Source organism: Muscardinus avellanarius, assembly GCF_963383645.1.
Source record: "Muscardinus avellanarius genome assembly, chromosome: 8".
In the NCBI taxonomy this organism is placed as follows: domain Eukaryota; kingdom Metazoa; phylum Chordata; class Mammalia; order Rodentia; family Gliridae; genus Muscardinus; species Muscardinus avellanarius.
Window position 1 is genome coordinate 89960152 of NC_137794.1, and position 14622 is coordinate 89974773.

Sequence of the window (14622 nt, forward strand, 5' to 3'; positions counted from 1 at the left end):
CATCTGAGAACTACCCAGAGTACCTTGATAAAGTGCAGATTTCCAATCCATCCCCTGGGATATTTGAATGAATTGGCCTATGGTGTGTCCTAAGGACTTACCTTACAAAGGTCACCAGTCACCCAGGAAGATTCGGAGACAGGAATGCTGCCTGCGTGATGACGCATACAGGCCTGAGCAGTTTCACAGGGGAGGGTACAAACTGGGGGCTTGTGTGGTTTGGGGGCGAGGGGTGGCAAACGTACCAGTCTGCCTCTACATATCTATGTTATTTCTCTCAGTTGTTATGAATTAATGATTGACTGATGTCAGTTGTTGTTGTTCATTAAGAGTATGTCAAAACAACTTGTTAACATATTGATTTATGTTTTGTCATAATTTTCTTCCCCCTTCTTTCCAAGTAAGTAGCCAGGCCCTTGTGATCCCTGGTTTCAGGGCCCTTGAAGATGGACACAGAAGCTGCTTATAACCTTTGGTGAAAGCCTAAACTGGCCAGAATTTGGATGTATCCTTGGGATGTGAGAGGCAAGCGATGCCTGTGTGATGGTAGTGATGGGACATGGAGAGGCGACAGTGACGTGGCCTGGCTCCTTTGCAGGAAAGGTTTCACAGTGGGGCATTGGCTTCAGTAGGTGGGAGCCCATCTTCTCAATAATGCTTTGAATGTATCCCAGCATAGCATGGAGTTATACATTCACACGCCCAGACTTGCACAGGGAGCTGTCTGAAGTAAAGCAACTCTACCATCTTTCAGGCACTGTCTTGGTCCCTGGAGAGTGAACAAAACTCTGGCCCTGCCGCTGAGACTTTGCATGCTAGTGTCAGAGTCCAACATGGCCTCTATGAGCACCAGGAAGCCCAAAACAAGATGAGACTGCATCTCCTAAGAGCCTGAGTGGATGGATATTTAACTCTTTTGAAGAAAAGTCTCTTGTTTCAGGGACATTCTACCTCTGAGCTATCCAGCCCTATTTTATTATTTGGAAACAAGTTCTCACTAGTTGTTGAGAGCCTCACTAAGTTGATGAGGCTGGCTTTGAACCTGGGATCCTTCTGTCTCAGTCTCCCCAGTACTGGGATTACAAGTGTGGGTTACCATGCCTGGCTCAAAGTCTTCATTTCTTGTGTACTTGAGTTTGTGCTAACAAATTTTGCGGGCTATCATAGAATGGCTTTTTTTTTTATTGTGTGTGTCTATTCTAATCCTTTAAGGCTATATCTTAACTTTTTTGAATCTCAAAAGCATAGCACTATGCTTGGTATATAGTTAAGGTATGTGATCATGTGACTTGTTTCTGCTTGTTGACTCAGCTTTATTTAGTTGTTTGTTTCTTTGTTTCTTTCTTTGTTTCTTTATTTATTTAATGATACTTATTAAATTATTTAATGATACTTATTAATGATACTTTCTTTATTTATTTAATGATATTTATTTAATGATACTGAGGATTGAAGTGAGGGGCAGTCTGCCTATGACCTACACTCCAGCACTTCTATCCTCTTAAAAAATTTTTTTTTGAAACAGGGCCTAGCTAAGTTGTTGAGGCTGAACTCGAATTAGGTATACACACACACACACACACACACACACACACACACACATATATATATATATATATATATATATATATATATATTAGGTATATATGTATATATATATACCTAAAATATATATAAGTATATATACATACACACACATATATGTATATATAAAATTTCATTATATATGTATTAAATATATATTAAATGATTAACATTGTTTCAAGTCATCTTGGGCAACACACTACTCAAATGCCTTTTGGTTTTCACTAAGTGGTTATCAGCGTTTGCTGTAACTTAGCTCATTCGATAAACATCAGAAAACTTTTCTGATGTAGTCTTTCTAAAACTCAAAGACTTAATAAAAACTAGGGGTTGGCCTGCAGCGGAAGCTGAAGTGCAGCAACAATAGCTGCCCGAGAGTACCTAGCCCTAGATCCCTTCCCAGTTAAGTCTAGATCATTTAAGCCGGCGCAAATCAGATTTACTTTGCCCAAAACAAAAATGGCCTCTGCGGGCGTCACCGCCCTTTCACATGCGGACCAATCGGAATCCAGGACTCCGGTCCCGGCGTTCTCACTTCCGCCTGCTCTTCCTGAACCTCTAACTTCGCCCTGCGAGTTGCCTCCGTGCGCTTCCCCCGGGCTCGGTCTCCGCGGCCCGGGCGGCGGCGGGAGGCTGCGGGCGGCATGAGCGCGGCGCGGGCGCTGCGGGTGCCCGGCCGCCACGGCTACGCCGCCGAGTTCTCGCCGTACCTGCCGGGCCGCCTGGCCTGCGCCGCCGCGCAGAACTACGGCATCACGGGTGAGGCGGGGTGGGACTTGGCGCCGCCGAGCGCCGGCGAGAGTGGAGTAGGCGGCGCCGCCAGCCAACGCCAGGGGGAAGCAGAGGGACCCCCGCCCCGCTCTGCAGGCTCGCCCAGCCTGGGAGTCGCGCTGGACGAGCTGTCGGTCTTTGCACTTGCAGGGTGGAAGTGGCCTGGGAGCCCGAGCCCTTGTTCCTGAAGATCGCATTGTCAGTGCCGTCACGCGTGCACACACAGAGTGCACACACACACACAACACACTGGACGAGCTCGTGCACACACACAAAACACACACTGGACGAGCTGTCGGTCTTTGCCGGTTCCAGGGTGGAAGTGGCCCAGGAGCCCGGATCCTAGTTCCTGAAGATCGCATTGGCAGTGCCGTCACGCGTGCACACAAAGAGTGCACACACACACACAACACACTGGACGAGCTCGCGCACCCACACAAAACACACTGGACGGGCTGTCGGTCTTTGCTCTTCCAGGGTGGAAGTGGCCTAGGAGGCCGGATCCTAGTTCCTGAAGATCGCATTGGCAGTGCCGACACACACGCACACACACGTGCGGATAGCGGGCTGAACCTGCCTGGCTCATCTGACCGGCTGGACCAGCCCGGCAGCACTTGGAGGAGTCTGAGGGTCATCCTAGTGCAAGCACCTAGCAGAAACTCGTGGGTTAGAAGGATGTACCTCAGCAGAGGCTGGGAATTTTCCAGCTCATGCTAACTTGAAATGTTATCAAGTTCTGCCCTTACCTTTTGTTGTGTCCCGGGAAATGCATACATTTGCAACATTTGTTAGAGGCTCAAGGTAACTGTGATTGGCTGGGGACTGACAGGTGTGGGTCCGGTTTTAGCACTTTCTTTTGATTCATACCCCACTATTGCTTACACACTGCTAGAGCATACAGCAAGTTATGGAATAATGTCAGGGAACTGTAGTAATTGTTCAGGCCTACAGTCGGGAAAAAATGTGATTTCTAAAACTCAGAGGGAGAAAAAGACTTATTTTCTTATATTTTCACCATTAGCTCTTAGTGTTGGCACATTCATTTTTCTACCCCTTGCCCACCAAGTAGATAGGTAGAAAATGCTTATAAGTTTGAAATATTACTTTAAATCTTCTGCAGAAACTCCTTAAAAGGAATTGGTGTTTTAAAAAAAAATCATTTGGGAGGCTGAGACAGGAGGATCGCGGTTTGCCGACAGCTTCATCTACTTAGGCCCTTTGCAACTCAGTGAGACCCTGTTTCAAAATAAGGAATAAAAAATAGGGCTGGGGGTGTCACTCAGAGGTAGAATGCCCCGGGGTTCCATCCCCAGTACTGCAAAAATAAATAAATAAATAAATAAATAAATAAATCATGTTTAGTAGAAGACTCCCCCCTCGGTTTCTATAAAGATAAGAATAAGACTTCCGGGAAGATGGCGACCGAGAAAAGCGGGGCTTAAGAGTCCCGCTAACAACCAATCTCCATTACCACAAAAAGAGCGCCTTTCATAGCCAGAAAACACCATCACCAGAAAAACAAAAAAACCACCAGGCTCCAGAGAGAAAGCGGACTGAGAACAGAGCTCAGGGCCACAGAGGAGACACACGCGCCCGAGGACGCGGCAGCAGCACCATACTGCCGGCGGCAGCGGCGAACTCAGCGGACGGCTACAGCAAGCCGAGGTGAGCCGATGCGGAACAGCCAGGCGGGATCTTTCGGCGCAGACAGCATTTAAAGCTCCCAGTGGCTGAGCTCAGCACACGCTGCAGGGATTCAGAGTGGAAATCAAAACCAGAGAAGAAAAAACACGCCAGCCTCATGGCCGAGGGCGTGGCAGAGGCGCCATATTGCCACCGGCGGCGGCAGCAGCAGTGAATTCACCGAGTCCAGTACAGCTACATCTACGTACTCAAGAACAGTGAGTCAAATTGCGGGCCACAGAGGAGAAATCCCAGTATTGTGCCTCCTGGGACTTGACCCAGTGAGGGAGTGGTGGTGGCAGAGATATCACACCATAGGAGAGCGTGCAACCTGGCACCCCCATAGTTTAAAGCAGCCTCTATCGACTCCCTGGGTCGGAGACTCTGTGATACAACCCAGTAAAGGAGTAGTAGGGTCTGAGATAATACAGACTCGAGATCCAGAGCACCTTAAGTGAAGCCATAGTGACCCAAGGGAAGAACCCAGAGAAGGCACAAACCTCCGAAATCATGGGAAAGAAGAATAACACTGGAGTAATGAATGTGCACAACCCCACAACATCAGAACCTGATAAAACAGAAAATCAGAGATTTCTAGAAGATCAAATCAGGAAAATAACTGTAGAAATAATAGAGGTGCTTCGAAAAGAACTCAGAGAGAGCCAAAAAGAGATAAAGGATGCAATTAATGAAGTAAAGGCCTCAATTCAAAGCACAAACAACCGATTAGACCACATGGAGAACAGAATCTCACTCTTAGAAGATGAGCAATCCAAAAATGAATGCATAGTTTCTAATCTAGAAAAAGATATCCAACAGCTGGAATCTGACATTGAAGAAATATGGGCCCATCTTAAGAGAGCTAACCTAAGAATAATTGGAATAGAGGAGGGAAAAGAAAGTGATACCAAAGGGATCAACAATCTCTTCAAGGAAGTAATAGCAGAAAATTTTCCAAATATAGAACAAGAGGTTGATACACAGATCCAGGAAACTTATAGAACTCCCTTTAGACAGGATCCGAGAAGAGGATCCCCACGCCATATAATTGTCAAAATGACCAATGTGGAAGCCAAGCAGAGAATCTTAAAGGCAACAAAAACAAAGGGCCAAGTGACATTCAGAGGCAAACCAATTAGAATCACTCCAGACTTCCCAAACCAAGTCATGAGAGCCAGAAGGGCTTGGAGTAACATATTCCAAACTCTGAAAGAAAACAACTTCCAGCCAAAAATTTCCTATCCAGCAAAACTTTCTATCAAATTAGATGGAGAAATAAGAAGCTTCCATGACAAACAGAAACTGAAGGAATTTATGTCTTCAAAACCAGCGCTAGAGAAAATACTCAAAGAGATTAACTACAAAGAGGAAATAGGTAACACTCACCAGAACCAGAGAAACAAGAGTTTCCATCCAACAGACAACTAAGATTGGTTATCTGTGGAGATTCATTATTTATGTTAGTCTTTTACCTATCTCTAAGTTGTATTGTTTGCCTTTATTGTTGTTAATTTTTAGGATTTCTAGTTGGAATATTAATATACCTTCAGATATAGCATTTGGAAATATTTTATCCAATTCTATTAGTAACTGTTAACTCTGTTTACATTGTCTTTGGATATACAATATTTTCTTTTATTTTTTAGGGAGTTTGTATATTCTTCTGTTGCCTGTGCCATTGAAATCATATCCAAGAAATCACTGCCAATTTCAATGTTGTGAGGTTTTATGACCCAGATTTTCTCCTAAAAGTTTATAGTCTTAAGATTTATATTTAGGTCTTTTATCTAGTTTGAGTTAATACTTGTATGTGGGATTAGGTAAGGGTCCAATTTTATTCTTTTCCATGTAATTATTATTTTTCAACAATATTTAGTTAAAAGATTATTAATTTCCACCACCAAATCTTCGTGGAAACCTTGTCAAAAATAACTTGACAATATAGGGAAGAAGTTAGCTCTAGGCTTGTATTTAACTCCAATGGTCTATATATCTGCCTTTAGAACAGTACTACACTGTTTCAATTATTGTAGCTTTATATGGTTTGGAATCAGAAAATATACATCTTCTAGCTTTGTTTTTGCTTCGAGATTGTTTTGGGTATCTAGAGTCCATATTCCATATCAGGATAGATTTTTTTCTGAAAAATAAATATATGAAAGTTTCACCTAAAAAAAAAGAAAAAAATATTCTCTGGTAAGAAAGAAAGCAAAAAGAAATATTGAAATGTTATATTTAAGTCATCAAAAGCTTGGTATCAGACAAATGAAACTGTTATGTGAGATTATCATTTTTAATTTTGGATAAATTGCTATAATACTAGATGTCAACCACTAAGCCAAGCATGGGAGGGAGGGATGGGGAGAGAATGGGGTGGGGATCGGGTGGGGGCTGACTGGGCGATGTGTGCATGTATGTCTACAAAAGTTTGTATCCCACTATGATGTATGAATACAGTGCACCAATAAAATAAAATTAAAAAAAAAAAAAAAAAGATAAGAATAAGGTTTTTGTTGGAGGAGGGAATGGAACCCAGGGGAGTTCTACCGCTAAGCCACACTCCTAGCCCTTGTTATTTTTTGTTCTGAAACAGTATCTCACTAAGTTGCCCAGGCTGGCTTCTAACCTGTGATCCTCCTGTCTCAGCTTCTCAAGTACTAGGATTATAGGCATGCACCGCTGTGCCTGCTGATAAATATGACTTTTAAAAATACATATTTTTTTGTAAAAATAATTCATTGCTGGTAGTCAACTGGTACTAATATTGTTTTCAGCACTTTACTCTCAAGTATTTGGTATTTCTCCATATTTTAAAGTTGCACGTTGGATGTATTTGACATTTATTGTCAAGGCAGGGTGATTTAGTAGAAGGGCCAAAGTTCTGGGATCTGTAAGCCTGATGTTTCTCATCCTTCAGTAGGGTTGACAACATCTCTTTGGAAGATTTGAGTGCCCAGCACCTTGCCTACTATCTCTCCCTTTGTTAATGCTGTGTTTGCATTCTGACTACAAGTGGAAAGAGAATTTGCATACTCAATGGTTGAAGCGCAATATGAAAAACATAAGTAGCACAATTCTAATCCTTTTGTTTGCAGAGTCCCAATAACTAGGGAGAGATTTGTGGTAGTAACATCAGGTACTCAGTGCTTGATACTTCCTTGATAGATTTTACCTAGCACGTTCAACTGCATGACCTTGACTCTTTCCCTCTTTAGGCTGTGGAACCCTACTAATATTGGATCAACATGAATCTGGGCTTAGAATTTTTAGAAGGTAAGGTGGTTTTAATTATTAAGCATGTATATTATGTGTTGCTATTAAAATTATAATTAGGCTTTGAGTCTTTGTTTGTGGTGCTAGGAATTGAACCCAGGAGCACTTTACCACTGAGCTACATTCCCAGCTTTTTAATTTTTATTTTAAGATAGGGTCTATATTAGTCTAGCCTCAAACTTGGAATCCTCTTGCCTCAAACTTCTGAGTTGCTGGGATTACTGGTATCCACTGTGCCCGTCTTATCTCAGATTTTTTTTTTTTTTTTGTGGTACTGGGGATTGAACCCAGGGGCATTCTACCTCTGAGCTATACCCCCAGACCTATATTTTATTCTTTATTTTGAAACAGGGTCTCACTAAGTTGTGGAGGGCCTCACTAAGTAGCTGAGGCTGTCTGTGAACCTGCAATCCTCCTGTCTCAGCCTCCCAAGTACTGGGATGATAAGCGTGTGCCATTACACACTGCTTTTTGAGTCTCTTTGATTAGTAAGATGTTTTCTTTTTTCTTTCTTGTTTTTGTTTCTGGGGATTGAATCCAGGGAGACATGTAAGCCACACCTCCAGCCCTTTTTATTTTTTATTTTGAAACAGTATCACTAAATTGATGAGGTTGACCTCAAAATTACAATCTTTCTGTCTCAGTCTCCCAAATACTGGGATTACAGGTATGCACCACCACACCTGCTAATAAGATTTTTTTTTTTTTTTGCAGTACTGGGAATGGAACCCAGGGGCATTCTACCTCCTAGTTACACCCCCAGCTCTATTTTTTATTCTTTATTTTGAAACAGGGTCTCACTAAGTTGCGGAGGGCCTCACTAAGTAGCTGAGGCCGTCTGCAAACTGTGAGCCTCAGTTCTCAGCCTCCCCAGTGCTGGAATTATAAGCGTGCGCCATCACGCCTGGACTAGTAAGATGTTTTAATTTTCAATATAAAAGGAACTTTAGCATTGCCTAGTATAGAAATTATTGTTGTTGTTAAAATTTTGCCCTATTTCCTTCAAAGCTGCTTCTTTAGTTTCCATTTGTAAATTATAAAATGTAAATGAAAACAAGGTGAGCTCGTTAGTATACCATGCGATGCTGCCCGTCTTTGTTATCTTATTGTAGTTTAGGTTTATGCAGGCAGGAACTAAGTACCCATCTCATGGACTGTCCAAGGCCTCTCTTCCTCTCTATGTCTGACTTCCATGTCTGACTGTTGGATTCAAGTCTGTCAGGAGGGCCAATCAAAGGTAGAGAAAAGAACAGAAATTCTGCCAGAAAATAACTACCTGTGTATAGTCCAAGTGACAGATTTATGGAACAAGTTGAAATTATTGGACTAAATAGTATTTTGAAGTGCCTGCTGGCCCATCCTAGAAGTCACAAACCAGTGGGTACCCATGTATGGCAGCGTGCCGGCATGTAAATAGTTGCATAGTAGTGGTTGGGGGACCTAATTTTAAATCATCTTTGCAGTTTTCTGCCTGTAATATGTGGGCTATTCCGTAAGTGTTTCTGAACTTGTTTCCATGTCTATCAAATACCTGTTTTACTTACCTCTGGAGTTGTAAAGATCACACGAGGTAATGTGTGTGATGATCTGTGATAAGCTGGGGCTAGGAATGTAGCTCAGTGGCAGAGCAGTTGCCTCACAGACACCAGGCCCCGGGTTCAATCTCCAGCACCATGAAAAAAAAATATATGATGAACTAAGAAAATGTCCCAGATCTTTAGAACCGTTCAGCTGCCTATGTAAGTTTTTGTTTTCTTTTGTCTCAATTATTCTGGCGTAGCTTTGACTGGAACGATGGATTGTTTGACGTGACTTGGAGTGAGAACAATGAACACGTCCTTATCACCTGTAGCGGCGATGGCTCACTGCAGCTGTGGGATACTGCCAAGGCCACAGGACCACTACAGGTCTATAAAGAGCACACTCAGGAGGTAGGAAGGGAATCTATCTAGGCTAACTGTTTTTCTTTCTTAGACTTTGAAATCTATTTTGGGGAGATGTTCTCAGGGGACAAGTTTAAACTTCAGTGTTTTTTATACATGTTAGATGTCACTTATTATCTGATTATTTAGAGTAAAATATCTCTTGGTCTCAGGAGCTGGGAGAGAAGAGAAAGGCCAGGCTTCTCATTAGGCAGTGCAAGCGCCTCCAATAGTCTATTGTGTCCTCATTTCCTCCAGAGAGGCCTATCGTCTTCTTTACACCATTGAGACTGTGCCTTCCAGGTAGTACCTTTAGAGGTAGGTGGACTTTTCACAGAGGAATCACAAGATTGTCCTTAGGCCTCTGTGAGGTTCCTGAGAATTTTAAGAATAAACAAATCCATACTGAGTCATAACAAACACAAGGACAAAGTAAAAGCAAAGAAAACGAATTGGTGTCTGTACACGGTTGGGCAGTTGTGTCTCGGGCACTAGAAAGTCTTTTACAAAATAATCACCTTAGATCAACAGAAGACCAGTCTTCAGTGTTGTCCTGCAAGATGGTCTCTTCAGCATCGCTGTGTTCTCCAGTCTCCTCCTTTAGTGCAGCTGGTCACTATTTTGGTGGTTGCCCCCTCCCCGAGATGCCTTGCCATAAGCACTCTGTTGACTACCGTAGTCTGCACATCCCTATTCGTATCTGTAGTTAGTTACACCCAGCACAGTCATCCCCACCATAGCCGTATAGTTTTGGTCACCATCATAGGCACTATTGTAATTTTCATATCCTTGATGATAATAGTTATTAATCCTTGGTTCCAGATTGAATCCAGGGCCATGCTGCCTCTGAGCTTAAAGTCCTATTTTCTTTTTTATTTCAAAACAGGGTATTGCTAAGCTGGGTGTGATACACATGCTTGTAATCCCAGTTCCTGGGAGGCTGAGGCAGGAGGATCACACAGGTTTGAAGCCTGTCTCAGCTACTTATTAAGGCTCTCAGCAACTAAGTGAGACCCTGTTTCCAAATAAAATATAAAATAGCTCTGGGAGTATAGCTCAGAGGTTGAAGGCCCCTGGGTTCTGTTCCCAGTAACACAGACACACACACAGACACAGACACACACACACACACACACACACACCCCAAAAAACAAAACAAAACAAAACAAAAAACAAACAAACAGGGTATTGCTAAGTTGTTGAGGGCCTCGCTAAATTGTGTAGTCTATAGCTTCCCTAAATTGAACACAAATATCCAGTCAGATCTTTCTTGCTTGTATCCTAGCTCAAGCCTCCAGTAAACACGTTACCATCATCCTGCTGGTCCCTGCTGGCACTGATCTTGGATCCCTCTGCAGATTCCTCCTTGTTGTCCTTTCATGCCTTCCAGGGCAGCGGGGCTGTCGGCAGGGGGCGCTCGTGTGAAGTCTGGATCCCAGCAGTTGTATCAGTGGTTAGGATTTCAGCACATGAATTTTGGGGGGACGCATTTGGCCCATTTCATATACCAGATACTGAGAAGCATGTAAAAGGATTTCAGGTTAAATGACAGTTTTGAGAGGCTAATAATGCTTACTGAATAAATTAGTAAGTAAATGAACATAGACATTTGAATATTTTTCCAATGATGTGTTTGGGGAAGCTATGTTATAGAGTAACGAACAATGGGTCAGTTTCCCCATGGAAGAGTATCTAATAAGAAAGAACATCCTGGTTTTGGTCAACCTTGGGCTAGAGTCCTAGCTCTGGTAATTTATCAGGTGTGACTTTGAGTTAGTTATCTTTCCTAAATCCAAGTTTCTTCACCCCTAAATTAAACATAGTAGTATCTTGTATCATAGGGTCATTGTGGGTGGTTGGACCAGAGCCAGTGCTGAATAAATATAAGTTGTTGTTGTTGTTGTTGTTATTATTATTATTACTATTATTATTATTACTATTTGCTTTTTTAATGGGGTTAGAAAAATGTAAAACATGTTAGAAATTCTGATTACCCATTTTACTACTTGATTACTTGTAAGAAATGTCCAGCAATCAATTTTCAGATTTTTAGATGAAGCAAAAAGGAGAAATCCAAGATTTATGTATATATTAGGCCTTGAAGAATGAAGGTCTTGGTGAAATGAAAGGAAAGCACAAACATATTATCAGTATGCCTGGCTTCTAAACTTAACATCAAAGCAGAGATTGGAGTCTTCCCTGTTGTCTACTGATGTCTGCAGAGGCCATTGTGTCTTTTGCGCCCCATAGCACACCTTGATTTAGCCTACTAATTAATATATATTAGGAACGGGAGAACAGGAAAAAATTTAAAAGTTCAGCAAGAAGTAGAAAAAAAGTTGAATTGAAAATTTTGTTTCTCTACCTTAATGATGTGCAGCACGGTTCTATCAAGAATAAGGTAAGGTGTTTTTTTTACATGAATTAGCTCATTTATGATAGGCTGTAGGATAGCCCAAATGAATGAGCTTCTACTGGTCTTTCAGTGCTTCAGCCTTCTGATGGCAGACTTGACTGTGATGGTAAAAGTTTTGTTGTAGGTCCAGGTACCACCAGCCAATTTTCACAAAGGACCCACAATGCTAGGTCCCTACAGCTCTTTTCTTTATCCTGCTTCTGCCATAGTAGGAGCCAGTGTATTTGGCAGGCCAGCTGATTGCAATTTTCTTCAACATTTTCTGGAGGGAGGGAGGTACCTTAGCGGGTCCTGTGTTTATCGATGATGCTGACCTTTTTGGCGCATTTAACCATGTCGTCACAACCTAGGCCCAGGCTACCCAGAGAGTTAAAGTGACTTTAAAGATGATGTAGCATCAAGGTGGATGTGGTGTTGCGTGCCAGTTCTTCTAGGAGGCTGAATCATAAGGATTGCAAGTTCAAGGCCAGCCTTGGCAACTTAGTAAAACCCTCAGCAACTTATCATATCATATCCTGTTTCAAGATAAAAAATAAAAAGGGTTGAGGGTATAGCTTAGACATAGAATGCTCCTGGGTTCTTTCTCCAGTAAAACACACACACACACACACACACACACACACACACGTATGCACACACAATTCATTAAAGTTTTTAAGCATTGTTTATAGAAAACTTATATTTGAACTAAACATGCAACTATTATTATCCTGTTGTGGAGAAACTACTATGTTTTTTTTTCTTTCTTTGCGGTATTGGGGATGGAACCCAACGGCATTCTACCTCCGAGCTACACCCCCAGCCCTATTTTTTATTCTTTATTTTAAAACAGGGTCTCACTGAGTTGCAAAGAGCCTCACTAAGTAGCAGCTGAGGCTGCCCTCAAATCACTATCCTCCTGTCTCAGTCTCTCAAATGCTGGGATTACAAGTGTGTGCCACCTCTCCCGGCAGAGAAACTACTATGTAACTACATGTTTTATAGTAATGATATGGTTAAAATCTTGTTTACCTGAAAAATGAATCAATTATTTATCCTTTCGTAATAATGGAAGCTGAGAAGTCTTTAATGATATGGGTACCAATAAAAATATTAGTATAAAATGACAGCCAGTCATACATTTAACACAAATGTGGCCACTTTCTGTACATGTCTACATTTTAAACTGCACAGCAAATTTGTCAACGAAAGGACATTTTTCCTTCCTTTTTTCCTGACACTTTCTCTTTTCTCTTTTCTTCATCCTTTCTTTCCTCTTTAAAAAATTAGAATATTTCTGTTTGCATATTTACTCATGCTGAGGGTACTGCAGTAAGATTTTATTACAATTTTAAATAGTAGTTTAAAACTTGCATTTATAGAAGAAAATAGTTGCTAGTTAGGTATCACTTGAATCACTTCTCTTTTTTTTGGATTTTATTGCTAATAGAATGTAATGTGTATTACCACTTTCCAATCCTTACGTTTTAAAAGCATTCACTTTTGGAGGACATTGATCAGTACTTTAAATTTGAACTTGTACTAAAAGAGCTAGACTTGCTTATCTAGGAAGCATATATTATGTGCCAGTCATGTGTTAGTCATTAAAGATGCAGGCATGAATAAGACCCAGGTGCTTATTTATAGCATTAGTTCTGGGCCATGAAGAAAACCATTTAATATGATTTGATCAATGTTGAAATGTCTAGAAGGAATGCAGGAGAACCAGCGGCTGTCAAAAAGAGGTGCCACTGAGCTGACTCTTAGGTGGTTAGTAGTTTGCTAGGCAGCCTGAAGGGAAAATGACATCTGGTGGAGAGGAGCCTCTACAGGTTAAGATCTGCGAAGGCGCCCAGCCTGCTCAGGCAACCTCAAGTCCTCTGGTGTAACTGGACCATAGCACGTGTGTGGTGGACCTGGGGTAAAGAAGATGGATAAGGGCCATTTACAGATGGGCCTTGAATGCCTTGCTAGAGGGTTGGACTTTATGCTTTGAAAAGTCAAGAGAAAGATAGATTGTATAGATTTGGGGCCACACACTGTGAGCCAAAAGCCGGATACACGTAGATGGGTATTACCCATTTTTCAATTAATCTACTTCTAAAGTATTAGCTATTAGATAGGACTAAACTATAATTCAGACATTGAAGTCATAGTATTTAAAATGAAAAAGATGCTTGTTTTAATCCAGTGCTTTTCAGACAGGGTTCAGGTATTACCCGGGGAAGCTGTAAAATGCTCCAGCAGTCGTTCAATCAATGATGGGGCAGATGAAACAAGATGGACAAAATGTTGATAGTTATAAAAGTGTGCAATAGGTACTTGGGGGTTCTTTATACTGTTCTTTGTAGTTTTTTTTAATTTCCATACTGATTTTTTAAATTCGTTTCATATTAAAAGAAAATATGTAACCATTTCTAATTATTCAGTAATTAAAAGTCAGTATTCTTTTGCATTGATACAGATAAGTATGAAATTTCTGGGCATAGTTTTTATTTGATAGTTTTTAATTAAATAGACCAACTTAAAAGGGTATTACTTTACAGTAGATTAAAAATGAACTCTTTGGGAATTGGTTTCAGCAATAACATTTGTCCTCAAAGTGATTCGGATGAAGTTCAGATTTCATAAAGCAGCAAAAAATACTGTTCAGTGTTTCTTCTTCTGTTTTTCCATTTCCCAATTAATTTTTTTTCACCTCTGCCAAGAGTAATTTTGGTAAGATAGGCCTTTAGAGGACCCTGCTTTTAAAACATAAAATCAGGTACTGTGTATTTCTCTTCCTTTTTCTATTTAATTTGACCACTTGCCGTGTCTACTCAGAGTCAGAGAGTACAAGGGGAAATTGAGAATGAGATGGAAGAGCAATCCAAGTTGAGATGGGCTTTTCATCCAGTTTTGTTTCTCTGTTCCTTCCTGCGAAGGCATTTTAACTACTGTGTTCAGGGTCCTGGGAAGAGGAACAAGTCAGGCGCCCTGGGCCTGTCTGGGGAC

General features: G+C 41.4%; 1 protein-coding gene across 2 annotated transcripts in view; it reads left to right on the forward strand.

The window, feature by feature from the left end:
• Positions 1-2228: 2228 nt before the first annotated feature.
• Positions 2229-14622, forward strand: part of PEX7 (peroxisomal biogenesis factor 7) — a gene marked incomplete at its 5' end in the record, with an annotated part of 74221 nt that continues 61827 nt past the window's right edge. For both annotated transcript variants that reach the window (XM_080700541.1, XM_080700542.1), the window contains 3 exons: positions 2229-2343; positions 7254-7311; positions 9092-9242. In XM_080700541.1, coding sequence (XP_080556667.1) covers positions 2229-2343; positions 7254-7311; positions 9092-9242 — 324 coding nt within the window. The remainder of the gene's footprint in view (positions 2344-7253; positions 7312-9091; positions 9243-14622) is intronic.